The 27,788-nt window shown below is 37.8% G+C and overlaps 1 protein-coding gene across 1 annotated transcript in view; it reads left to right on the top strand.

Annotated features, from left to right (window-relative positions):
• Window positions 1–27,788, top strand: part of LOC150089496 (dynein beta chain, ciliary-like) — a 1,205,440-nt gene that overhangs the window by 531,552 nt on the left and 646,100 nt on the right. The window contains 2 exon segments of the mRNA XM_090390004.1: window positions 2,890–3,121; window positions 4,807–5,001. Of these exon segments, the coding sequence (XP_090246130.1) occupies window positions 2,890–3,121; window positions 4,807–5,001 (427 nt within the window).

Consider the following 27,788-nt stretch of genomic DNA (forward strand, 5'->3'; position numbering starts at 1 on the left):
AAGGGAAAAAAATAGAAAAACAGTACGTGTACCTGAATGCGCCAAGCAGCAAAACAGGATACATGTATATAAATAAGTGTTACAATTCTACTTAATGATTATTTTTTTTTTTTTTTATATATAGGTTCTTAACATTCTTTCTCTCTTTTTTTCTCTTCAACTAGGCTTAGCATTTTGTGATTAATAAATTCTCCATCTATATTTATTTTTATTTTATTTTACTTTCATTTGTAACACTTATATGTATATGTATATATATATATCTAAATTTGACATCCACTTCTGCTGGATCCAAACCACATTGGGGAATTGAATTAGTTGATACTGCTCCCAAATCAGCCACTTGCCTGAATAATCATTGCTGCCAGTTCCCTTAATCAGGCTACAGGCAAATAATGTGCACCAAATTATATTCTTGGCATGAACAGACCATAAATAAACTATACCAGATTAAGCCTGTAATCAAGCAAAGGCAGGCTAGTCTGCCTTTATTACTCAGTTTTTTACTCAGCTCCACATAGGACACACCTTTTTTCACTAAGAGTTAGAAATGACTTTCCTGTATGTGAGGTTATTTGGTTTTTTTTTAGGAGCATTAGCAACTAAGGCCATATTGCTCCGGGAATATGCGGTGGTCATTCCCTGACCTTTCCGCATCCTCCGTATTTGGTGGTGACAGGATCAAACCCCGGTCTAATCAAGAAGTGTGTGTTACGCACTGTTGCTCCTTCCCACTTGGCTATGGAGGCGCCGCTGTATGTGAGGATTGCAAAACTGTTTTAACCATATAGTTAGGGAAGGATGTTGCATCGTTGTTTTCCATTAAGATTATTATTAAATGAGTGGTATGTAATACCACTCTTATATCATGTGAAATTAATAATATAATTTATTAAGCTATTCACTTAAACTACTATACATTGAGGTAAGGTTTCAGGTATCTTACTGATACCCATCATCAGACCATGCTGCTGATGGACTCCTCTTGTCAATGCTCCCAGAAATGGGGCATGCACATCAGGTCTGATGATGGGTATTGGTTAGATACCTGAAACCTTACCTCAATGTATAGTAGTTTAGGCAAATAGCTTAATAAACTATATTATTAATTTCATGTGATATAAGAGTGGTATTATATTTAATAATAATCGTTAATGTTTTAATATTTTTTATGGAATGAAAAGAATACCTTTTATGTTTTACCATTTTTAATAAGACTGTCTGAGCCATTTATTCTCAGTCAGATTTTAGTTAACAGAGACAACATGTTTGATGTCCAACTTTTTACACTTCATTAATATTAATATCATTAATTACACTGTATAACCACATTTGAATTTATCCCTATTTATATATATATATAATACATATTATATATAATATGGTATGAAAAGGTAAGAAATAGAGGCTATTAAAAATTATCTATTAACAAATTTGTAATAGAGCCAGTGATGAGATAAGATTTTCAAAAGCTGAATATGAAAAATTGCTGTTGAAGAGAGAACACAGATTGGGGGAAAGGAGTTCTGCTCATATATTATGAATTCAGACAAGTAGAGAGTAAATTTGATAGACTCATTGTAAAATCATATTACAAATTATAGCATTGAAATTATACTAGTATCATCAGGGAATAGTAAAATTAAGTAATGCTATAAAATAAGTAACATAATGATATTAGAGAAATGGCTGTCTGAAAAACTGCTGTGGCTGAGAGAGAAAAGGCTCTAGTACTATAAAATGAATGAGGAAGAAATGGTCTCACTGGTGAGTTAGACAAGAGCTAAAAGTGCAACTATAAAATCTTAGGGAGTAACAGTAGACTAAATCTTTATGAAGTTTGCTTTCAAATGGCATGTTACATAATTTTGCAGTAAGTTGCCTGAAAGGGTGACTGAGGCATAGTTTAGAAAAATTCAAGGAAGAATTGGATAGGCTATTTTTTCACTATATATGTTTTTTTTTTTTTTTTTTTTTTCCCTTTTTGGAAGATGTAAAAGAAGTTTTGCTCCCTTACATCATTATGCCGTTTTAATACTAATACTATATCTTTATAATTTTCCTTTTTTGTTTTAAATTCTGATTTGATTTTTGTCAGTAATTTTACAATGTAAAATTATTGCCAAAAATTAAAATTGTCATTTCAAAATTTGGAAAACTCACTCCATAGTCCCCCCTGCAATTCACTATTTGGGGGACCACTCACAGAAGTAAACTCATTTATGAAAGGGTAAGTCTGTTTGACTGAGGCATAGTTTTGCAAATGTATTAATCTGTGTCCACATGATCAGAAACAGAACTGAGATACAATTTAAATTGTATCTCAGTTTTATCCCTACAGATCGAAACATTTCTGGCAATGAGAATGTTCTCAATTCCCTTTCACAGCCATCATTCATTGTGCAATGTACATAGCACAAGAAATTCGTTCAAAAATGTTATTGTGTCCAAGATTTATAACATTAAGATACTCTGTTTTTATTTTTTTACCTGCAATCCAGCCTAGAAGAATCACAGAAATAAATACCAAATCAATGAGTAATTTGTAATTGAAATGAGTATATTTCAAACTTGTCTAAAAAATGTGTACTCACCCTATGCCCTTTCCATTATTTTTAAGCTGTTTAATTATTCTGTTATGAAATATTTATTGTGCTTTACATTAATGTAGTATTGTGATATTATTATGATACTCTATATTTATTTTAAATCATAACTACGGCAAGCAAATTTGTTATATCATTTGAATTGAATGAGCACTTTATATTTATCAGTGTTGTACTTTTTACTTCTGTTTAATCATAATAAAACAGCATTACTTTAGACATTTATTTTATTTTCTGCACTGGAAATAAAAATAATTTTTAATTACTTTTTATACCATTCTAGACCTTGTGCATTGGTAGTTCCAGATATGAGAACTATCTGTGAAATTATGTTAGCAAGAGAAGGATTTTTTGAAGCACAAAGCTTATCATGCAAGCTTGAGATCTTATATGATACTTGTAAACGAATACTTTCCCAACAAGATCATTATGACTGGGGCTTACGATCTATAAAATGGGTGTTGGCACTAGCTATATCTTTGAAAAGAAAAGACCGCGCCAGGTCCGAGTTGCAGGTAAAATTATTTTATGCATTTCTGTAATCATTTGTTTTCAGGATTCATTATAGATTTTGCATAGCTATTTTCCTATATTTCGGCTCTCGTGTCACTGCATGACCCAGTCTCACTCAAGTATTGATTTATAATGATTTGATAATTAGTTTATAATCATAAGTAGGATAATTACTTTATGACTTTGGTATAAATTTCAGGTGGCCAAATTATAAAGTGAGAGAAACATCATATGATAAAAGTCTTGTTCTTGTTTATATGGAAAACTGTCTGTATTTGCAATACAGTTAGTTTCTATTGCTAGGTTTAAATGATTTTAATATGCAGGATAACACAAATTATCTTTAAAATTACAATAAATGAGATATAGAAAAATTGTGTGCTTCATTTGTTTAGAGAAACTCAAAAAGTTTATTGATTTGTTGAACAAAATTTAGCAATATAGGGGTATGAAATGCACTGTTCACTGCAATTAGGGGATCACTGCATGGTCTATTGTATCAATATCCACTGTGAATACACTGAGAGCACATGTTCATGGACTGATGTGCAGATGTAAATTAAATTCTCCGATGCATACAAGCTGAGAATGTACAAATTTAGACAACTAACTGATTTGTTAAATATTGGACCACGTCACAGATCTATTTCTTTTGTGAACTACAGCAGCAAACGACAAACACCTGTCAAACCTGTCAGTTAAGCATATGAAATTGTAGTGCCAGATAGATTTTCCTGAGTCTGCTGCTTGAAATTCATTGGAAAACTGAAGGTGGGATATTCACAATGCCAAGTTGAAGCATGTTGGTGAAGTGCGCGTGCGCGCACACACACACACACACACACACACACACACACACACACACACACACACACACACACACACACACACACACACACACACACACACACACGAGATGAGGAATTCTCCCAAGCTGCTCCAAATTTATCAAACATTGAACAATGAATTGCGTGATGGCTGTTTAGAAAAAAAATGTTTAATTCTGATCTGCATTTTAGAAAAAACTGCCAAAATAGCTGTTGGTCCAGTTTATAGTTTTATTGATTAATCAAACAAGCATGTTTGAAGGATGATTAAGTTTAGGGGACATACTATCTGTATTTCAAAAATAGAATAAGTGCAAACTGACCTTTTTCCCAGGTGTTCTGGAGCCAGCTCATGCATTGGTAACTATTCTATTCTATTGGTAACTATTCTAACACAATCAGGGCAAGATATCAGCATCTATCATGGGGGTATCACCTGGTATATCAAAGTATACCTTTGATATATTTGATATACTAGGTGACCAAAAAGAAAATAAAAGCAATAATAACATGAAACTTAATGGTTAATAACAGAGAATTAGACTACTGAAAATAACTTATTAGACTCACAAGATAGTCATTGAGAAACACTACTGTGTCTAATAAGTTTCAAATAAGTCCATATAATCTGCATTTTTGCATGTCATTCATTGGCTGTTTTGCTTTATTTCTCTACATTCATGTTTTGTAGGAAAAAAAATTTCATTAAGTTTTCAGAATAAAATAAACAGTATGTGTTTTGGGTATTAACTCAGGGCATCATTTAACTGAAATTGACGTTCTGATTTAATGTCTAAAACTTACACCACTATAAACTAACCAAAATCCTTACACGTAGTTTGTTTTCCAATTCGTTTTAGATTATGACCCGTGTATTAAGTGACTTTGTTATTCCAAAACTGGTTCCAGAAGATGTTCCTGTGTTTACTGGTCTGCTGACAGATTTGTTTTGTTTTCAAGAAATGTTTAGAGAAAGAGATATTGATTTTGAAGGAACAGTGAAAAATGCTGCAACTGTTCTGAAACTACAGCCAGAAGATAATTTTATATTAAAGGTATTTTGCCTTTTTAATAATTCAGATGCATTAATACATTATTTGGCTTAAAGAATGATTCAGATTTATATGTAAATTTTAAATTGCCTTACTTCTTAGATACTTCTTGATTAATTTGTGTTTAAAATAAGATTTGCATTTTATAGGAAATTATGTAAGTGCAATTGAACACAATATATTTTTATGTTTTTACTAGAAATGCATAGCAGATATTAAGTAATTTTCTTATAAAACAAGCATTTTACATAAACCAGTGACTGATTACTTTGAAAAATGGGCGATTGATGTTTGAGCAGGCAAGCATTTTACATAAACCAGTGACTGATTACTTTGAAAAATGAGCAATTGATGTTTGAGCAGGGTTAAAGATTCTCTGAGCAATTGGAGTTTGAGCAGGGTTAAAAATTCTCCATGCTGAGAATTTTTCTCAGCCTGGTATGTGCTTGTTAACAGGAGAGACTGCTTCTATAGGGAGCCGACCGGGCTAGCCAAGTGGGTAAAGTACCTGCCCGGCAACCCAAAGGTCGCGGGTTCGATTCCCACCTCGGGCTTGGATCAAAGTACTGCAAAAACCTTGGGAGGTGCAATATGGCTACAGAAGCCGATGCGCCAACAACTACCAAATCAATCAATCAATCAATCAATTCTATAGGGATGGGATACACTTAAAGAGAAAGGGTGCAAGAATATTTGCTGATGCTATCGAGGCAGAGTTAGGTGGGTCGGAAAACTGCTAGCTTGTGGGGATACACAGATTAATAGATTAACAGTAGCCACTGGCAGAGGTAAAAGTGATTCTTGCACTACTTCTATTGAAATGCAATTGAGCAGCAGCCTGGAAAGCAAGGCAATGGGAATTTCCAGGACTGCTGGGAGTCATTGCAGTACAAGTAAACACATGGACTGTGTTAGAGTAACTAAGAGTAGAAATAAGTGCATGTATACTTGCATGTACACAAATGCTAGGAGTATAGTTAATAAATTCGATGAGCTTGAAGTGCTAGTCAAGACATCAAAGGCAGATATTGTTGGGATATCAGAGGCATGGTGTCACACAGACATAAGCAGTGCAGAACTGGAATTTGGGGAGTACAATGTGTACAGAAAGGATAGACAGGACAGGAGGGGTTATACTGTTAGTTAAGAAACACATAAAATCTAAGGAAAGGCATCCAATTGATGTTAGTGGACAATGCAATGTTGAGTCTGTTTGGTGTGATATAAGCACTGGGAAAGAAAAAATGAGAATAGGTGTGTGTTATAGGCCTAATGAATCTGATGAGTATAATGAGCAATTTTGCAGAGAAATAGTGGGCTAGTAAATTAGAGTAATGCGGGATTTTAATTTCCCAGATATTGACTGGAATTTGTGGGTTGGTCACTCACACACTAGCAAGGCTTTTGTGGATTTATTAGATGATTGTTTTCTACAGCAGCATGTTTGGGAGGCAACTAGAGGGAGTAATACTCTTATCTGATTATCAGTAATGATTCTTCATGCATCAAGAATCTGCAGATAAAGGAACCACTAGGTAGCAGTGATCACAGTGTGCTGAAGTGGGATTTACTCAAAGAGGTAACTACCATCAACGGTAAAGGGAAGGGTTTTTGCTTTCGTAAAGGTGACTACAGTGGTCTGAGACAGTATTTAAATTCTATATGGCGGAACCAATTGATGATGTTACCAACAGCAAATTCAAAATGGGAAGCATTCAAAGAATTAATCTTGGAAGCTACTAGGCTTTTTATATAGAGTGATTTTCCCAGTGATTTCATTCTGTTTAATTTCTAGTGCCTTTCAAATTTAAATTTTCAGTTTATTATAAGTGGTTCTATACTTTACACATTTTAAATAAGAACCCAGAAAGGAAAATCACCTTTCTTTTTCTTAGTAGTTGAGTTGCAGATGAACTCAACAGTTATTTTGCATCGATATTTACAAATGAAAAGCCTTTTGTGGCAATGGGAAATTGTGGGAGCGAAGTTAAAAAATATGTAATTAATGATACTGAAATTTCGCAAGATTATTTAATGAAAAAACTTTCGAGCCTACAGACCAGTAAGGCTCCTGGAGTTGATGGAATATACCCTATAATCTTAAGAGAGGCGGCAAGCGAGTGCATTGAACCATTGAGGCTAATTATGCGAGCATCACTAGACTCTGGGGAGATTCCTTGGATTGGAAAAGTGCTAATGTATCTCCCATATATAAGGGTGGCTCTAAAAGTGAAGTTGGAAATTATCGACCTGTCAGTCTGACTTCAGTAGTAGGGAAAATCATGGAGGCAATGACCAAGGGTAGAATTCAGGATCATTTGGATAGAATTGAAATTATCAAGGATACTCAGCATGGTTTTGTAAAGGGAAAATCATAGTTTAACAAATCTGGTTCGCTATTTCGAAAGGGTCACTCAGGAGCTGGATTTAGGGAATAATTTCGACATTGTTTATTTAGATTTCAGCAAAGCTTTTGACTCAGTCCCACATGAGCGGTTGCTTTATAAGCTGGAACAGGTTAGAATCACTGGGAAAATCCTTAGATGGATAGAAGGATGGCTTCAGGGCAGGAGGCAGAGGGTTGTGATAAATGGCTATTCCTCAGATTGGGTTGATGTAAGAAGTGGAGTTCCCCAGGGATCAGTATTAGGACCACTGTTGTTTTTAATTTTCATAAACGACATTGATGAAGGGATAGAGGGCGTGATGTCTAAATTTGCAGATGACGTTAAAATTGGTAGAGTAGTTAATGATCACTGTCAAGCTGAGCTTCTTCAGAGAGACCTAGATAGACTTCAAGAATGGTCAGAAAAATGGCAGCTGTGCTTTAATCCAACAAAGTGTAAGGTATTACACCTGGGAAACAGTAATCCCAAAATAACTTATTCACTTGGTGGAGTTCAACTAAACCCAGTACTGGAGGAAAGGGACTTGGGTGTTACGATACGGTCAGACATGAAATTCTCTGAGCATTGTAAACAGGTTGCAAAGAAGGCCCATGGTGTCCTATCGATGATCTATCGAACTTTTGCAAGTAGAGATAGGGACGTGATAATCCCATTATATAAGGCTTATGTTAGACCACACTTGGGAATACTGTGTTCAAGTATGGAGACCGCACCTAAAGAAAGACATCGAGCTTCTTGAAAGGGTGCAAAGAAGGGTAACTCGCCTGGTGAGATCGGCAAAGGGCGTCCTTATGAAGAAAGACTTCGAATATGTGGGTTGCAGAGTTTGGAAACTAGACACCTTAGAGGAGATTTGATTGAGGTGTTTAAGGCTGTGAGAGGCATCAGTAAAATGAATGAGGACAAAATTTTCAAGATTATAAATGATGCTAGAACTAGGGGACATAAATTCAAGTTACGGGGGGAAATGTTTAGATTGGACTGCAGGAAGTTTTATTTTAGCCAGCGAGTTATAAATTACTGGAATAGGTTGCCTTCATGGGTGGTAGAGGCCGACAGTTTGGGGAAATTCAAAGGTCATCTGGATAGTACCTTCGGGTAAGGGAAGCGCATAGGATGATAGGTTTAATTTCCTTTTTATTTATATTTTATTTTATTTATATATATTTTTTTTTTATTTATTATTTATTATTATTTAGTTATTTATTTTATTTATTTTTTGTTTTTATCATTGTTTTGTTCGGATTATTTTATTAATTTATTTTTTATTTTTTTGGCTGGTGCAGCATAAGCCATAGGCTTTCTTGCACCATGCGGCCGTTACTAATACTAATACTAGTATATATATTAATTTTTCACTAACAGGCTAATTTCCGCAGCCGCTTGGTCACTAGGTGGCATTGCTCCTGCCTCTACGTGGCAGAGCCAGTAACCTGGGGGAAAAGTTATCCTCCAGGGCAAAAAGGAGCAACCATCGATATAAATGACTATCCACCTCTAGAGCCTTCAAGCTCAAGGCCAGTAACAGTCAATGATAATGACTTGAATCAACCTAAAAGACTTTGAAGAGAAGCACAGTGTCCTATCCTACCTAATTTTTTGGTGATACACCCTCCATCTACTCAGCCTGTGGGAAAGTTATCATTTATGATCCAAAAATACTTGGAATCAATTGCGAATCACCAAAAATGGTGAAGAGAGTTCAGTCCAGAGACCTTCTGGTTGAAACAGCCACCTCCAAACATTCTGATTGGTTATTAAATATAACTGTTACTCCCCACAATACCTTAAATTCATTGAAAGGCATCATCATCATCACTGAGTGGGACCTACTTGCAGTGTCTGAGGAGGAATTAGGCTGAGAACTTAGTAATCAAAAGGTAGTCAGTGTGAAGTGCATAATGATTAAAATAGATGGAAATCTTGTCCCAACTCGAACCATCCTTTTAACCTTCAGCACTCCTGATTTGCCATCCTCTATAAAAGCTGGCTATTTAAACTGCCAAATTTGGCCATACATCCCTAATCCTCTTCACTGTTTTAAATGCCAAAAATGCCACTCTCAGCAGACATGCAGAGGTGATGCCATCTGTCCTATATGTGGTTATAAGGATCATAAACAAGCAGATTGCTCAGCCGCAACTCCCGTGTGTTCCAACTGCAAAGGAAGTCACCCTGCTTTTTCATAATCATGTGATATGTGGAAAACTGGAAATAAAATTCAAAGATACAAAATATAACATAAAGTAACATATCTTGAAGCATGCAAACAAATTATGTTGATCATGCCCAGTCTATCATATGCGTCTTGCACCTGAAGCTGTCTTTCAACTGCAGCTCAAACAAATGCATCAATACCACCTAACAGCTCTCTGTCGAACTGGGTTAAGACAACTTTATCAGCCTCCAGAAAAGATACTCCTAAAACTAAAACCATTGAAGCAACTAACACTTCAATTAGTATCTCAACTGTGTCACATGACAGTGAAAAATTAGAAAAAACACAGCAAGAAAACCAAAACTAAAACCATTGAAGCAACTAACACTTCAATTAGTATCTCAACTGTGTCACATGACAGTGAAAAATTAGAAAAAACACAGCAAGAAAACCAAATCAGCAACCAATAGTATGGAAGTAGATCTTCATGCGAATGACACTATGGATACTGGATGCCCCATCTTTCCAAAAAAAGAACAGTAAAAGAATGCCCTGCAAACGAAAAGCAGTCAGATGAATCATTCTCTGCCAAACCTAAATAATGATAACATCATACAATGAAACTGCAGAGGATTAAGCAGCCATTCTGATGACTTAAGGGATTTCTCAATTCAATCCCATAGGTTTATGCCAACAGGAAACATTCTTATCACCCCAAGTTTTGCCAAAATTCTCCACTTATATGATGTACAGACGAAATAGAAACTCAGAGTCTCCTTCATGTGGAGGAGTAGCTATTTTAGTTAATTCTAAAGTGCCCATCAAAGCCAATCCGGTTACGAACCAATCTTGGAGCTGTGGCTGCTTATATTGCAGTTGATACATCAGTTACCCTTTTTTCCATTTATATACTACCTTCTCTACCTCTTCCTCCATTCAAAACTTGACAACCTCACTGCACAACTTCAATTTGTCTTTTCGGTGACTTTAATGGGCACTATCGATTGTGGTGGTCCGCTACAATTGACAGAAGAGGCAAATCAATTGAAGAATATATGAATAATAATGATCTGAATTTACTGAACTCTGGATCTCCTATATACATCCGCCTACCTATTGGATCCACTTCTACAGTTGACTTGTCAATTTGTTCATCATCCATCTTTCCAATCACGACGTGGTCGTTGTTATCCAATCTTTAACAGCGATCACTTTCCAATTGTCTGTTCAATTCAAACATTGCTATCTCAAAATCCCAATCAACAATCCAATTGGAAGTTTAATAAGGGATGGATATTCTTCCAAAATACTGTTAGCCCAAATTTATGTTCAGCAGAACCTATTGATGATGTAACTAATTACATAACCAAGCAGATTCTGACTGCTGCTAATATTTCCATTCCAAATCCGAGACATGTTGCTTCCAACGAAATCACTGGTGGAATACGGAGTGCTTCAATACTAAACAGGAGAAAAACCAAGCTTAGAATAATTTTCACTAATCCACTACCACCAGTAACTTAATTGCATATGAAAGGCCTAAAGCTAAAGCAAGATAAATCAGACGTAAAGCGAAACACAATTTGTGGATTGCTTTTGCATCAACCATCACAAAAGACACTGACACACGGATTGTCTGGAGAAGGATACAGGCAAATGGCAAATTTGTTTGGCTGTCCTCTCCGATACTTCATTGGAAGGGAAAGACATTTCTACTCCTAAGTTGCTAATGCAATAGCAGAATCATTTTCTAGAATCTCTGCTTCTGCTTCCTATGCATCCTCCTTTCAGAACATCAAAGCAGATGCAGAACGGCATAAAATCAACTTATGCATGAAGTGCTCCTTCCCGTACAACCACCCCTTTACAGTAATAGAACTGAAAATATCATTAAATAGATCTTTCAACAGTCTTTTTTTTCTTTTTTTTTGTTAGTTGGCGCATCGGCTTCTGTGGCCATAATGCACCTCCCAAGGTTTTTTGCAGTACTTTGATCCAAGCCCGAGGCGGGATTCAAACCCGCGACCTTTGGGTTGCCAGGCAGGCACTTTACCCACCTGGCTAGCCCAGTCGGCACTCTTTCAACAGTTATGCAGCCCCAGATGGTGTTCATTACAATATGGTGAAGCATTTATGTGAAGAGGACTTAGGTACCCTGTTGATTTTTTACAATCGGATCTTCTCTGAAAATGTCTAGCCTTCTTCCTGGTGCCATTCCTTCATTATCGCCATACCAAAATCAGGCAAAGATCCTTCCCTGATTCAAAATTATAGGCCTATATCTCTCACGAGCTGCACAGGAAAAATTTTCAAAATGTTTCAAAAGGATACAAGACTCAATTGCATCCTGGAGTCACAGAATCTCCTTCCAGATCATCAATATGGCTTTCTGAAGAATAGATCAACACTAGACATGCTGATTAAAGCTTAATCTCATATCCGCAATGCCTTTGTCATGAAACAACATCTAGTCATGTTTAACTTAGATCTTGACACTACATGGCATCATGGTATTATTATGGACCTTCACCATCTGGGGCTTAGGGGCTATTTGCTGGAAATAATTAAAAATTTCCTGCAACTGCATTCTTTTCAGGTCTGATATAAAAACATACTCTCTGCATCTTACATTCAGGAAGAGGGAGTCCCGCAGGGATTGATACTTAGTCCAACACTATTTTCAATCCGAGTTAGCAGCATGATATGAGATATCCCAAAAACTGTTGAAACTTACATGTATGCAGATGACCTTACCATTTCCTGTCAGTCTCAAAGTATGAATACCATGGAACAGCAGCTCCAACAGCTCCAACTAACCAAAATAGAATCCCGGACTTCATGGAATGGTTACAGGCTATCAGAAATGAAATTCACTGCCACTCACTTTTGCAAGAAATGAACAATACTCCAATACCGCTTGTTAATTCCGTTAAATTTCTTGGACTAATATTAAACACGAAACTAAATTTCCAAGCTCACATCATTCATTTAAGAACTATGTCTAAAGCATTTGAATATACTTCGATCAGTCTCATGTATGTCATGGGGAGCTGATCGGTACACTTTACCATCTTTATAGAACTTTAATCCATTCACGGCTAGATTATGGTTGTCCAATGTATGACTCTGCCAGGAGAATTACTGAAAAGAGCTAAATGGGATCCATTACAGTGCTCTGAGGACTGCGCAGGACTTCTCTGATCCAAAGTCTTTATATTGAAAGTGCATGATTCTCATTACACCTGCGTAGAAAAACACTACTGCTCCACTATGCTACTAAGATCCAAAGTCTACCTTTGCACCCCCAGTTGGGAGTATCTTTATAATACTTGGTGGGAATCCTTCTATGAGAGCAAGCCAAATGAAAATAGACTTACCTCACTCAGAATCAAAGAGCTTATTCAGAGTTGGAATGTCAATTTAAATGAAATTTTTCAGGACACAACTGCACCTGTTCTGCCTTGTCCATATGTATCAGTCTCTCAAGATATACACTTTCTCCAATGTGGGAAAAATATTATACCTCCCTGCAATATCAGACAGTTACATACAGCTCATGCTACTATGAACAACCATGCCTGTAAAATTTATACAGATGTTTTCAAAACTGACACTATTAGCATTAGTAGAGGCATACAATGCAAGAAAGCAAGCTTATGCAGCATCAGCCAAAAAAATAAAAAAACCCCCTCCCATTTCACCCCTCCATCCATTCTAAATGCCTATCCACCTCAGCCTTAAATTTATTTAGGCTATCAACTTCCACAACAAAAGATGGAAGTCTGTTCCACCAATCAATCACCCGCTGGCTAGAGTCAAATTTCTGCATATCTATTCTACAACTGTCTTTCCTCAATTTGAATCTTTGCCCCCTTGTGTTCTTAATCTAAACAAGAGGAAGAATTCCATCAGCATTCAGCTTGCTCAATGCATTCAAGGCATTATACACCTCAATCAGATCACCTCACAGATGTCTACTCTCGAGACACTGTAATTTGCAGAACTTAAGCCTTTCTTGGTAAGAGGTGCCTCCGTAGCCGGGTGGGCAGGAGCAGCAGTGCATAGTACATGCTTCTTGATTAGACCAGGGTTCGACCCTGTGACCACCAAATACCGAGGATGCAGAAAGGTCAGGGAATGACCACATATCCCGGAGCAATATGGCCTTAGTTGCTAATGTTCCTAAAAACCAAATAACAAACAAACAAACAAACAAATGGCATATAATTCACAGCTGAATTATATGCCATTAATTTAGTGCTGAGTAAGATTACTGAACTTTCCATCTTACCTGCCATAATTTACACCAAATACCTCAGTGCTGTCTCTGCCATAAGGAAGAATTTATCATATTCTCATTCTATCTAGAAATAGATTCATTCCCAGCTATTCTCCAATGCAGTGTCCAATCAATCAATCAATCAATCAATCAATCAATCAATCAATCAATCAATCAATCAATCAATCCATCCATCCATCCATCCATCCATCCATCCATCCATCCATCCATCCAACCAACCAACCAACCAACCAACCAGTTTTTGCTGAATCCCTGGCCATTTTGGCATTCCGGGAAATGAAATGACTTTTCCACTAAACATCCTCACCCCGCTCTCTCACAATATCCTCAGGTTCCTTACACCGACTATAAGTCTGTCATATGCAAAGTGTGCTACAATAAATGGTCACAGATCTGGAAAAGTAACACCAACAATAAACTTTACCAGCTAAAGCAAGAACCAAAGCTGTGGCTCTCTGGCTTCTAATGAAACAGATGACAGGAAGGGGTATTGGCAAGACTCAGAATTGAACACACTCATCCCTATCTCTTATTGGAATAGGTTGCAGAACTTAAGCCTTTCTTGGTAAGAGGCGCCTCCGTAGCCGGTTGGGCAGGAGCAGCAGTGCATAGCACACGCTTCTTGATTAGACCGGAGTGACAGGATGAGCACTGAGGTGCTCATCCTGTCACAGAAAACTTACAGTCCATTATTTCCTGGTTGCTTGTCCCTTATATTCAACCATCAAATCAAACACTTTGCAATCACTTTCCATGTTGAACCTCTCACATAATTTATCTCACTTCATAGGAAATGAAGCAAATAAAGAAGAACTTTTGTTGTATCTAAAATATATTTGCCTGTACAGGAATATATAAATTGCCATCTATAACAATATGCTGCCAATAAGTAAACTATGAACAGACACAGTTTGGCCTCAGTATGCCTTGTGTCGTTAAGCTCAATTACAACAACCACCAACAACCCTTCAAAGTACATAGTCAATGTTATTGGCTGTCTAGATGCCTCAGCTCACAACTTTTGATGGTCCCTTCTCCATTAGACCCCTTCCCTCTCTCTCTCTCTCTCTCTCTCTCTCTCTCTCGACTATTCTCATCCTTACTTCTGGCATTGCAAGAATGGGAAATGGGATGACCTGCATGATATTGATGAAGGTATATCAGACTTAGTGTCGAAGTTTGCAGATGGTACATAGGTTGGCAGGGTTGCTAACGACAGTAATGGCAGTGTGCTACTGCAATGGGATCTAGAAATTTTGGGCAGATGGGCTGACAAGTGGCGACTGAAGTTTAACATCAACAAATGCAAAGTACTGCATATGGGTAGAAGTAACCTCAGATGAACTTAAGTATAGTACCAACTGTGTGGTACTTCACTAAGGGTGGTAGAAAATGAAAAAGACTTAGGAGTAATTGTGCAGTCAGATGTGAAGTTTTCTGAGCAATGCAGACAGGCTGCCAGGCCGGCTGGGCTAGCCAGGTGGGTAAAGTGCGTGCCTGGCAACCCAAAGGTTGCGGGTTCGAATCCCGCCTCGGGCTTGGATCAAAGTACTGCAAAAAAAAAAAAAAAAAAAAAAACCTTGGGAGATGCATTATGGCCATAGAAGCCGATGCGCCAACAACTACCAAAAAAAAAAAAACAGGCTGCCAGAGGCAGGTCATGGGGTTTTGTCAATGCTATACAGGAATTTTACTAGCAGGGAAAAAGAGGTAATTCTCTCTTTGTATAAGGCAATGGTTAGGCCATACCTTGAGTACTGCGTACAGGTCTGAAGGCCTCATTTTAAGAAGGATGTAGATTTGCTTGAGCGTGTACAGGGAAGCGCAACAAGATTGGTGAGGGGAATGAAGGGGGATCCTCTTACCAAGGGAGGCTTAAGTTCTGTGAATTTCAGTTGTAGACTAGGCACCTGTGAGGTGATCTGATTGAGGTATATATGGCCTTGAATGGGTTGAGCATTATTACGAACCTAAGGGTGCATAAATTCAAATTGAGGAAAGACAGCTGTAGGATAGATGTGTGGAAATTTGCCTTTAGCCAGCGGGTTATTAATTGCTGCAACAAACTTCCATCTGTCATTGTGGAAGTTGATAGCTTAAATAAATTCAAGGAGGAACTGGACAAACGTTTAGAGGGAATGGTTGTGTGAATTTTTTTTCTTTCTTTCTCATGCTACATGAGCTCATATGCTTGCTTTCTTGCATCACATACCTCTATTACTATTTCTGTTCCACTTTTCTTTGGTTAAATTACTGTTTTAACTCTTTTCATTTGAGCAAATGATAGGATGAGAAGAGTTACTGTTTTAACTCTTCTCATCCTATTGTTTGCTCAGATCATACCAGTAAAATTATTCTTCTAAGAATAAAATACTTTATTCTTCATTCCACTCTAAAATCTCTTATTTTATGTAAACCTTGGTTTTTCAATAAATCTTCTAAGGCTGTTCCTGGTTGATTGTCCTTCTGATATTTAAAATATAGCTTATTGCATTTAGCTTGTATCCGAATACCTCACTTCATTTTTTGCCTACATTAAAGCTCACAACAATTTGTCATCAGCCATTTTCAATCCACTACTGGATGAAGGCCTCTCCAGCAACTTTCCAGTTCTTTCTGTTGTGTGCAATTACCATCCATTTACTACCCACAAACTTGTGAATTTCATCTATCCATCTCTGCCATTATCTTCCAGGTTTTCTTCTAGCTCCTCTTGGGTACCATTCTGTTATTTTCTTAGTCCATCTGTTATCATGTCTTCGAGCTATGTGTCCTGCCCAAGACCATTTTAATTCTTTAGTTTTGATAAGCATGTCCTTTTCTTGAGTTTGCTGCCTAATCCATATGTTTCTCTTCTTATCTATCAGTCTGATTCCTAATATAATTCTTTCCATTCTTCGCTGTATAGTTCTCAGCTTTTCTTCCATTCTATTGGTGAGGGCCCAAGTTTCACTTCCATAAGTCATGGTGGGGAGTATACATTGGTTCATTATTTTACATTTCACACAAATTGGGATATTGCTCCTCAGTATATATCCTGAATGCTATTCACACAAAATTTTTTCTTCTTTTGACTTCCAGCCATTTATCATTACTACAGCTAATGACTTGTCCCAGATAAGTATATAAATCCACCTTTTCGATTACTGCTCCTTCAATGATTATATCCCTTTCTGTGTTCATCCTTACTTTTGTTTTAGCCATATTCATCTTTAGTCCTAAATCCTTACTAACTGTGCGTAACTGATAAGATTTTCCTCTAATTCTTTGGGATTGTGGCTTATGACCACAATGTCATCTGCAAATCGTAAATGGTTTAGGTATTCTCCATTCACATTGACTCCTTTCTGTGACCAGTCTAATCTTCTGAAAATTTCTAAAAGGGCAGCAGTAAACAACTTTGGAGATATTGTGTCTCCTTGTCAAACTCCTTTTTCAATTTTAAATTTGCTACTCTCTTTGTCTAGTCTAACAAAGGAGGTAGTGTTCTCATATATTTTCTTCAAGATCATAATAAAAGGAGGGGGGTCTATGCCTTGTCTTCCAGTGCCCGAAACATTGCCTTATGCTGTATGGAGTCAAATGCCTTTTCATAATCCACAAATGCCAGGCATAATGGTGTTTTATATTCATTTGCTTTCTCCATTAGCTGTGATATTACATGAAGGTGATCCATAGTTGAGAATCCTCTCCTCAAGTCAGCTTGCTCTTTCACTTGATTCTCATCAAGTTTGCTAATCTGTTAGTAATGACCCTTGTGAACAACTTGTAGATGTGGAATAACAAGCTAATTGATTTATAATTTCCAATTTCTGATTTATCTCCTTTCTTATGCAGCAAAACTATGATTGCATTATTCCACTCCTTATGCATCATACCTTTTCTAATGCATTTTGTGAAGAGTCTTGCCAGTTTTTGTGTCATGTCTCTTCCTCCCAATTTTAACAACTCTACAGTAACTTCATCTTCCCCAGGGGCTTTCCAATTCTTCATTTTCTTCAACGCATGTTTTACCTCATCAGGAAGGATATCGGGTATGTCGTATGTGTTACTAATTTGCGATCCATCTTCCCCACTGCTGGCATCATTCTCTTGCTCCTTGTATAAATCTCTAGAGTAGTCTTCTGCTATTTGAGTTATGCCTTTTTTGTTATTTATAAGTACACCATCGCTATTCTTCAGTTTCAGTATCATTTGTCTTTCTGTATTACTGCTCATGGCTGCTGATTTCCTTTGTTTTCCCTTAATGCTTGTTCTACTTTTCTTGTGTTAAATCTTCTTATGTCCTCTCTGAGTCTCTTTCTAATGGCTTTGCATAACTCAGTATATTCAATTTTCTCCTTGTCAGTGTTTATCTTGCTCTTCATTTGTCATCTTCGGTTAGTCTTAACAAGTGTTTCTTGACTTTTTTTTTTTTTTTTGGTAGTTGTTGGCGCATAGGCTTCTGTGGCCATAATGCACCTCCCAAGGTTTTTGCTGTACTTTGATCCAAGCCCGAGGCGGGAATCGAACCCGCGACCTTTGGGTTGCCAGGCAGGCACTTTACCCACCCGGCTAGGTTTCTTGACTATTTTTTTCTTCTTTTAATTTCTTTTTACCTATAGGTTTCGTGGGCTTTATCACTTTCAGGAAGTTGTAATATTCCTTGTCGATATCTTGGTCTTGAGCTGTCTGCAGAAGCTCAAACTTTTTCTTAAGTTCTAGTACATACTGCTTTTTCTCCTCTTCTGTTTTCTCAAAGACCTTCATATTATTTATTGGAGTCAGTTTTTTCCTTTCTTTTCTTACATCTATATAAAGTGTGCATCTTACCATTCTGTAATCACATCCAACATTTACCTTGTTCAGGACAGTAACATCATTCACAATATATCTTTTGTTAGTGAAGATGAAGTCGATTTCATTAGTTGTTAATCCATTTGGACTCGTCCATGTCCACTTTCTGTTCACCCTTTTCTTGAAAAAAGTGTTCATTACTGACAATCCTAGAGATTCTGCAAATTCCACAAGTCTTTCACCTCTTTCATTTCTTTTGAAAACCAATTCCAAAATTTCTTCTTATAGTTTCCCCTTTCTGTGCTGTTTTGTCTTTTTCCAACCTTAACATTGAAGTCCTCCATAATGATAATGTAGTGGGTTTTTTGCTCATCTAGAAGAATCTCAATTTCGGTGTACATTTCTTCAACCTCTTCATCATCATGGCTACAATATTTATTAATCAATCTAAATCTGCACATAGAACACTGCTGCACAAATTGGAGCAGTGTGGCATTGGAGGCAAATTGATGCTATCAATAAAGGGATGGTTGAGTGAGAGAAGACAGAGAGTGGCAATCAATGTACACCGCTCTTCGTGGACTAATGTTATTAGTGGAGTCCCCCAGGGTTCAGTGTTTGGTCCATTGTTGTTTTTTGTATGTATTAATTATATTGATGATGGTATATCAGACTTAATGTCCAAGTTTGCAGATGATACGAAGGTCAGCAAGGTTGTTAATGACACTAATGACAGTACGCTGCTGCAACGGGATCTAGAAAAGTTGAGCAGATGGGCTGAGAGGTGGCAACTGAAGTTTAACATTGACAAATGTAAAGTACTGACAAATTTAAAGTATATGGGAAGCAGTACCCCAGAGTAATGTATCAACTGTGTGGTACTACACTGACAGGTGGTAGAGAGTGAAAAGGACCTTGGGGGTAATTGTGAAGGCAGATATGAAGTTTTCTGAGCAGTGCAGATGGTCTGCAAGAGTAGCTCATGGTGTGTTGTCAATGATATACAGGAATTTTCCTAGCAGGGATAAGGAGGTGATTATCCCCTTGTATAAGGCAATGGTCAGGCCACACCTTGAGTACTGTATACAGGTCTGGAGGATTCATTTTAAGAAGGATGTAGAGCTGTTGGAATGAGTACAGAGAAGGGCAACAAGATTAGTGAATGGAACAAAGGGTTGCTCTTACAAAGATAGGCTTAGGTTTTGCAAATTACAGTGTCTGGTGACTAGGCACCTGCGAGGTGATCTGATTGAGGTGTAGAAAGTCTTGAATAGTTTGAGCATGCTCAATAATAACCTGAGAGGGCATAAATTCAAATTGAAGAAAGACAGTTGTAGAATATATTGTGTGAAAGTTTGCCTTTAGCCAGTGGGTGGTTGATTGCTGGGACAAACTTTCATCTGTCGTTGTAGAAGTTGATAGCTTAAATAGATTTAAGGCAGAACTACACAAACAAACATTTGGAGTGAGTGGATGGGTGAAATGAGAAGGGTGTGTGTGTTTTTTTTTTTTTTTTTTTTCCTACTGATGCTATGTAAGCTTGCTTTCTTGCATAATGTTCCTTTGCTAATGCTAAAAGTCAATTTTGAGCAGGCTAACAGTAGAAAACCTACTCTTGTCCAGGTTGTAATCTAGCCTTCTTGTCTCTTGCTAAAGCCAATAGCTTTAGAAAGAAACCAGAACTATTCCACAACTTTTGTCCATCTGCACTCCCACCTGTATTAAAACCTCATGGTTCTATTGATTCCTCAGCTAAAGATAATGTCAGTTTACTAGCATGCTACCTTTTCTTCCAACTTTTGCATTAACAATCTTGGTAAACCACTTCCTTCCATATCCAATATACTCCACTCAGTGCCTCCTCTGTTCTTCTGATAGTAGGGTTTTAGAATTCTAAACAATCTTCATGTCAAGAAAGCTCCAGGTTCTGTTAGCATTTCTCCACTTCTCAAAACTTATTCTTTTAAGCTTGCTCCTATTCTATTTTGGCCTTTTAAACTTTTTTTATTCCACCAGTGTTTTTTCTTCTTCATAGAAAATTCTCACTTCCAGCCATTTCCTAAAATGGATAACAAATCCCACCCTTGCAATTATCATCCCATTACCCTTGCCTCTACCTTTTCTATAGAAATGTAATAATTCATCAACAGTAACTTTTGCACTATCTTAGACCTTCCATCTGATCAATGGCTGCCAATATATATTCTGTGAATGTCAAATATGCTGGTGATATACTGGCGTATGTTACCCATCTTGACTCAGCCAGTTGATCTTGATTCTTCCAAGGCTTTTGATTGTTTTTGGTGTAAAGGTCCTCTAAACAAGCTCTCATCTTATAGATTGCCATTTATTTTTTGCACTTTATAGCCAGTTTTCTCTCTGACTACTTGAGTCCCCATCTACAACTGCAGGCAGTGATAGATGGGTCTTCTGACTTCTCAACTAATGCTGTGGTCCCCAAGGTTCACTTCTTTTCTCACTATTTTCCTCTTGTATATTAAAAACCTTTTCTGCTCACCAGAAACCCTTTTCATAGTTTTACTAATGATAGCAAAAAAAAAAAAAGTCTAGGGCTCCTATACTCAACTTTGATGACACTCAGCTTTTTAGATATGATTATATATCTCTAGCATTAGTAAAGGCACATGATGCAAGAAAGCAAGCTTATATAGCATCAGCCAAAAAAAAAAAAAAAACCTTCTCATTTCACCCATCCACTTGCTTCAAACGTTTGTCTAGTTCTGCCTTGAATCGATTTAAGCTATCAACTTCTATAAAATGACAGATGGAAGTTTGTTCCAGCAATCAACCACCTGCTGGCTAAAGGCAAACTTCTACACATCTATCCTACAACTGTCTTTCCTCAATTTGTGCCCTCTTGGGTGATTATTTGAGCAAGAGGAAGAATCCCATCAGCATTAAGCATGCTCAAACCATTCAAGGCTCAATCATATCGCCTTCGCAGGTGATATGATTGAGTCTCCAGACACACTGTAATTTGGAAAACTTAAGCCTCTCTTTGTACGAGCACTCCCACGCTACCTTTTCTTATAACTTTTGCATTAACAATCATGGTAAACCACTTCCTTGCATATCCAATATACTCCACTCGGTGCCTCCTCTGTTCTTCTGATAGTAGGCTGTTAGAAGAATTCTAAACAATCTTCATGTCAAGAAAGCTCCAGGTTCTGATGGCATTTCTCCACTTCTTCTCAAAACTTATTCCTTTAGGCTTGCTCCTATTCTATTGGGGATTGCCCTACCTTCTTTATTTTGACACATGCACATCACAAATAGTGTTTCTTCAACATAAAAAAGAAAAAAAAAAAAGATTTTCCTTTTTCATTCTCTTGGTGTTAATTTTCTTGTAAACAGCTACTAATTCTGTTGAAGTCCTAAATTTTTGGAGTCTTGTTTTCACATCTGAGGTGGTGCTCCCAAAACTTCACTCAGGCTCTGTACAATCAGTTAATTAAATGATCCATATCTTATGAAGAGATGGGTCATTAATTAACTCCATTCACGTTTCAGTTTCTGATGCATGTCTGTTATTTAGATACTTCCATTGGCACTGTTCTTCTGAATTGGCATCTTTAATTCTACTACTGTCTTCTGAAGTGGAATAAAGGATAATAAATGAAGTAAATATAGAAGAATAGTAAGATAAATATCAGTGCCTACAAAGCATTTCACCAGAATGTAATTCCGAAGATAACTCATTATTATTAAAAATATTTTAATTGACTGTCCCCACTACTCAGTTGTCAGGTCTCACCTTCCAAACCATTTCTAGCTTACAACACCCTCTAATTTATAACATGTTTTCGGGGATAAAAATTTATTAAATCATTTCGTCTTTCAAAACCCCAACTCACACTTGGGCAGACCAGGGGTTAACCCAGACTCAGAGTGTCATAATGTCCGGCAACATAAATTATAGCAATATGTCAATAGAACCACCCTTCACCATGGAAGAATTTCAAGCAGCACTCTTAAAAACCAAAAACAATAAGTTCCCTGGACCTGACTTAATTGAAATAGAAACCATTAAAAAGTTAGCAGAAATTTCACCTGATACTCTACTGAACTTATGTAATCACTGCTTGGCTTAGGTTTATTTCCATAATCATGGAAACTAGCTATAATTAGATTAATCTTAAAGAATCCGGGAAAAAAATCCTACTGAACCTAAATCATACAGACCTATAGCTTTATTGCCTGTTCTAGGAAAAATAATGGAACGCTTACTCCTCTGTAGACTTAATTTATATTATACTGAAGCCAACCTAAATTCTGAACAGCAATTTGGTTTCAAACAAGGATCCTCAACTGAGGATGCCATGCACTATATCCTAACAACAGTAAACAATAGTGATCAAAATACATTCTGGCAATATCTATTGACTTTGCTGGTGCATTTGACACCCTCTGGTGGCCAGGTATCCTCAGAAGACCCACCAGATAAATGTACCACAAAATCTATATCAATGTATAAACACCTGTCTTGGTAACAGATGTGTAGCAGTACGCACACAGTTCCAAGGAATAAAACACCCAGTGACAAAAGGTTGCCCACAGGGTTCAGTACTAGGTTCATTGTTTTGGCCCTTTGTGCTTGATGAATTCCTGACAAAAGATTTAGGCCTTACAGACAGGATTGCCTTTGCTGACGACCTTGTCTTATTGGTAAAAGGTAACACCGGAAGGGTGATGGAAGAATGAGCAAACATGGCACTCAAACAACTTCAGGAATGGGTGCTAACCCACATGCTCAAAATTTCAACAGAAAAAACTAAGTGTATCCTACTGAAAGAAAATCTAAATATAAGACGACCACAAATGATAAAAATAGGTGATACCTCAATTCACATGGTCCAAGAATTGAAATACTTAGGTATAATTCTAGACTCCAAATCCACACCTGTCATACTTGGCCAAAAAAGTCCAAAACTATGCCGGAATGATTGCCACAATCAGCCAAGCCGATAGGGGTCTCATACTCAGAACCCTGGCACTCATTTACAGAGCAGTGTTTTTACCTGTAATCTCCTATGGTGCTACCGGTGCCTCCGTAGCCAGGTGGGAAGGAGCAGCAGTGCGTAGCACACGCTTCTTGATTAGACAGGGGTTCGAGCCTGTCACCACCAAATACGGAGGATGCGGAAAGGTCAGGGAATGACCACCGCATATCCCGGAGCAATATGGCCTTAGTTGCTAATGCTCCTAAAAACCAAACAAACAACAACATCCTATTGTGCTGCTGTATGGTTCCATCACACAGCCATAGTTAGAAACAGAGCAAAATTAAATAGCATTCAAAGAACAATCTTATTAACAATAACTAGAGCATGCTGTACAGTTAATTTCTGGGCCCTGCAAGTTTTGGCCAGAACCCTACCCCTGCACCTTGAAATTGCAAAAAAAGGTCTATATTATAGACCTTAAAAAAGGAATCCCCATAGGTTTCCAAGCATAATCCAAAACCTTGCCAATGACATCAAGGCAGAGAAACAACAAATTGCCACACAACTACATCGGATATGGCAAACTGAATTGGAGCAAGAGACCAAAGGTGCTACTACCAAAAGTTTTTTCCACGGGTGGCTATGGTCAGCTTAAAAACACCTAAGTGGTATGCTCAAGGACATTATACCACATTTATATTAACAGGTCATGGATCCCTTAAAGCTAAATTGCACTCTTTGGGACTGGCCCATGACTCCCACTGTACCTGTGGTGAAAGTGAGGATTGGGCAAGGTTTCTATATGACCATGTAATCTACGATAATCAATGTAGACAGTTAATCACAGACATTGGACCCCTTCCTAGGGGCCAAGAACACCAATTCATCATGGAGGAGGTCCTCTACAAGGCATTCACCAAGTATGCTCAAAACATTTTTGAAATCTGCCAAAACTTGCAGAGACAGTCTCTTCAACCAGTCTCTGTACCAAATCAATAGATCAAATATATAACTAGCCCATTTCCCTCTCCATGTCCAGTGAATGACAAAATCTCTACGTGACTGAACATACCTGAATTGACTCAGAAATTATTGGACATCCTGCCTCTGAGGACTCCTTTGACTCATTGCCAGGGGACCATAGAGGTAGGAAAATAACCAAATGTGACTGATGGGAATAAAGGCAGGTTGGTACTGCCCTCATCATAGCATACGTCCAACCAAAACAGACTGAGTTCTTAAACATGACAACACTCACAGAAAGGACTTTAAAGACACTGGTATAGACATGCAGCCAGGGTTACCTGTCAGCTGGAAAAAACTACTAAGCTGCAGGTTTCTGAAGTGCTAGAATGAATGAGGATTGAATGAATGAGAACTGGAGTGAATGTAAAGGCGAGAGTATGAAAGGAAATGCTAGGTTGAATGAATGATAATTTATGCCTCTCGGATGAATGTGTGAGAAAGTGTGAGTGCTGAAAGAGTAAATGTGGAAATTAAGTAAAATTAGCAAATGACTGGGGAGTCTGAATGAAATGGGCTGTGTGAATGTAAGGGTGTAAAAGTGTGTGTGTGTGTGTGTGTGTGTGTGTGTGTGTGTGTGCGCGCGCGCGCACGCGCGCACCTGGATAAATGAATGAATGCGAGAAATAGTGTGTGTTGAATGTATAACTGTCTAAAGCAGAATGTAGGATAGGAAGGGAGGAGGGGTTATGCAATTAGTTAAGAAACACATAAAATCCAAGGAAATGAAGCCAGTCGACATCGCTGGACAGTGCAGTGTCGAGTCAGTTTGGTGTGACATAAGCATTGGGAGATCAAAATTGAGAGTAGGAGTGTGCTGTAGGCCTAATGACCCTGATGAGTATAATAAGAAACTGTACAGGGAAATAGAGTGGTCCAGTAAATCAGAGAGTCTTATAATGGGGGGGGGGATTTTAATTTCCCAGATATTGACTGGAATTTGGGGGCTGGTCACTCACACACTAGCAAGGCTTTTGTGGATTTATTGGATGATTGTTTTCTACATCAGCATGTTTAGGAGGCATCTAGAGGGAGTAATACTCTTGATTTGATTATCACTAGTGATTCTTCATGCATTAAGAATCTGCAGATAAATGAACCACTGGGTGGAAGTGATCACAGTGTGCTGAAGTGGGATTTACTCAAAGAGGTAACTACCATTAGGGAAGTTACCTCTTTTCGTAAAGGCAGCTACGATGGACTGAGACAGTATTCAAATTCTATACAGTGGGACCAACTGATGATGTTACCAACAGCAAATTCAAAATGGGAAGCATTCAAAGAACTTACCTTGGAAGCTACTAGGCTTTACATACCAACTAAGAAATATTGTTCAAGGTTTAGGCCTAAATGGATGTCAGATGAACTAATGAGACATATGGTAGAGAAGAAAAATGCATGGGATACATACAAATTAACACGTGACACAGAAGCCTATGATAGATACAAGTTGATCTGTAACCAAGTTACAAAGGAGGTTAGGCAGGCGAAGGCAGATTACGAGAAATCTTTGGCAAGGGATGTAAAGAAAAACAGCAAAGAGGTCTTTACTTATGTAAACTCTAGAAGGAAGGGGATGAATCAGATTGGTTCACTTGATATCGATGGGTCAACTGTTGATGATCCTGCTCAGGAAGCTAACAAACTAAATCAATATTTTGCATCGACATTCACACAAGAGGAGTTATTCAGCGAGGGGAATGCCAAAGGTGTATTCAACTCTGGCAGTAAGCTAGAGAATCTTGTAATAACTGAGAGTAAAGTGGAGGAGAAATTGTTGAAGATAAAGACAAGAAAGGCACCTGGGATGGATGGGATCTATCCAGTTATATTAAAGGAGGCAGCAAAGGAATTAAGCAAACCTTTAGCCATAATTATGAGAGCTTCCTTGGACTCAGGGGAGGTACCCACAGACTGGAGATGTGCAGATGTGACCCCAATTCACAAAGGAGGATCAAAGGCTGACACAAGTAATTATAGACCTGTGAGTTTAACTTCTGTTCCAGGAAAATTAATGGAGGTACTGGTTAAAGAAGCACTGCAGGATCATCTAGACAAGACTTCAGTTATAGCTTGGACACAGCATGGTTTTGTTAAGGGGAAGTCTTGCCTGACCAATTTGATTGGATACTATGATGCAGTCACAAAAGAACTGGATGCGGGGAATAACTTTGATATTATATACTTGGATCTTAGAAAGGCTTTTGATACTTGGAAAAGAAAGGCTTTTGATACTTGGAAAAGAAAGGCTTTTGATACTTTGCACATGGAAGACTGCTGCACAAATTAGCAGTGTGGCATTGGAGGCAAATTGATGCTATGGATAAAGGGGTGGTTGAGGGGGAGAAGACAGAGAGTGGTAATCAGTGGACACTGCTCATCATGGACTAATGTTATCATTGGAGTCCCTCAGTGTTCAGTGTTGGGTCCTTTATTGTTTTCTGTATTTATAAATAATATTGATGATGGTATATCAAGCTTAATGTCCAAGTTTGCAGACGATACGAAGGTTGGCAGGGTTGTGAAGGACACTACTGACACTATGCTGCTGCAACAGGATCTGGAAAGGTTGAGCAGATGGGCTGAGAGGTGGCAAATGAAGTTTAACCTTGACAAATGTAAAGTACTACATATGGGAAACTGCAACTCCAGAGCAACGTATCAACTGTGTGGTACTACACTGACAGTGGTAGAGAATGAAAAGGACCTGGAGGTGGTTGTCCAGGCAGATATGAAGTTTTGTGAGCAGTGCAGAAAGTCTGCAAGAGTAGCTCATGGTGTATTGTCAATGATATATAGGAATGTTTCTAGCAGGGATAAGGAGGTGATTATTCCCTTGTATAAGGCCTAGTATATACCTTTCTTGTATACAGGTCTGGAGTCCTCATTTCAAGAAGAATGTAGAGCTGCTGGAATGAGCACAGAGAAGGGCAGCAAGATTAGTGAATGGAACAAAGGGGTGCTCTTATGAAGAAAGGCCTAAGTTTTGCAAATTATAGTGTCTGGAGACTAGGCACCAGCGAGGTGATCTGATAGAGTTGTATAAAGCCTTGAATGGTTTGAGCATGCTCAATGCCAATGGGATTCTTCCTCTTGCTCAGAATAATCACCTGAGAGGGCATAAATCCAAATTGAGGAAAGACAGATGTAGGATAGACGTG

This window comes from Mastigoproctus giganteus, chromosome 2 (assembly GCF_048544385.1).
Source record: "Mastigoproctus giganteus isolate SK-2022 chromosome 2, ASM4854438v1, whole genome shotgun sequence".
NCBI lineage: Eukaryota > Metazoa > Arthropoda > Arachnida > Uropygi > Thelyphonidae > Mastigoproctus > Mastigoproctus giganteus.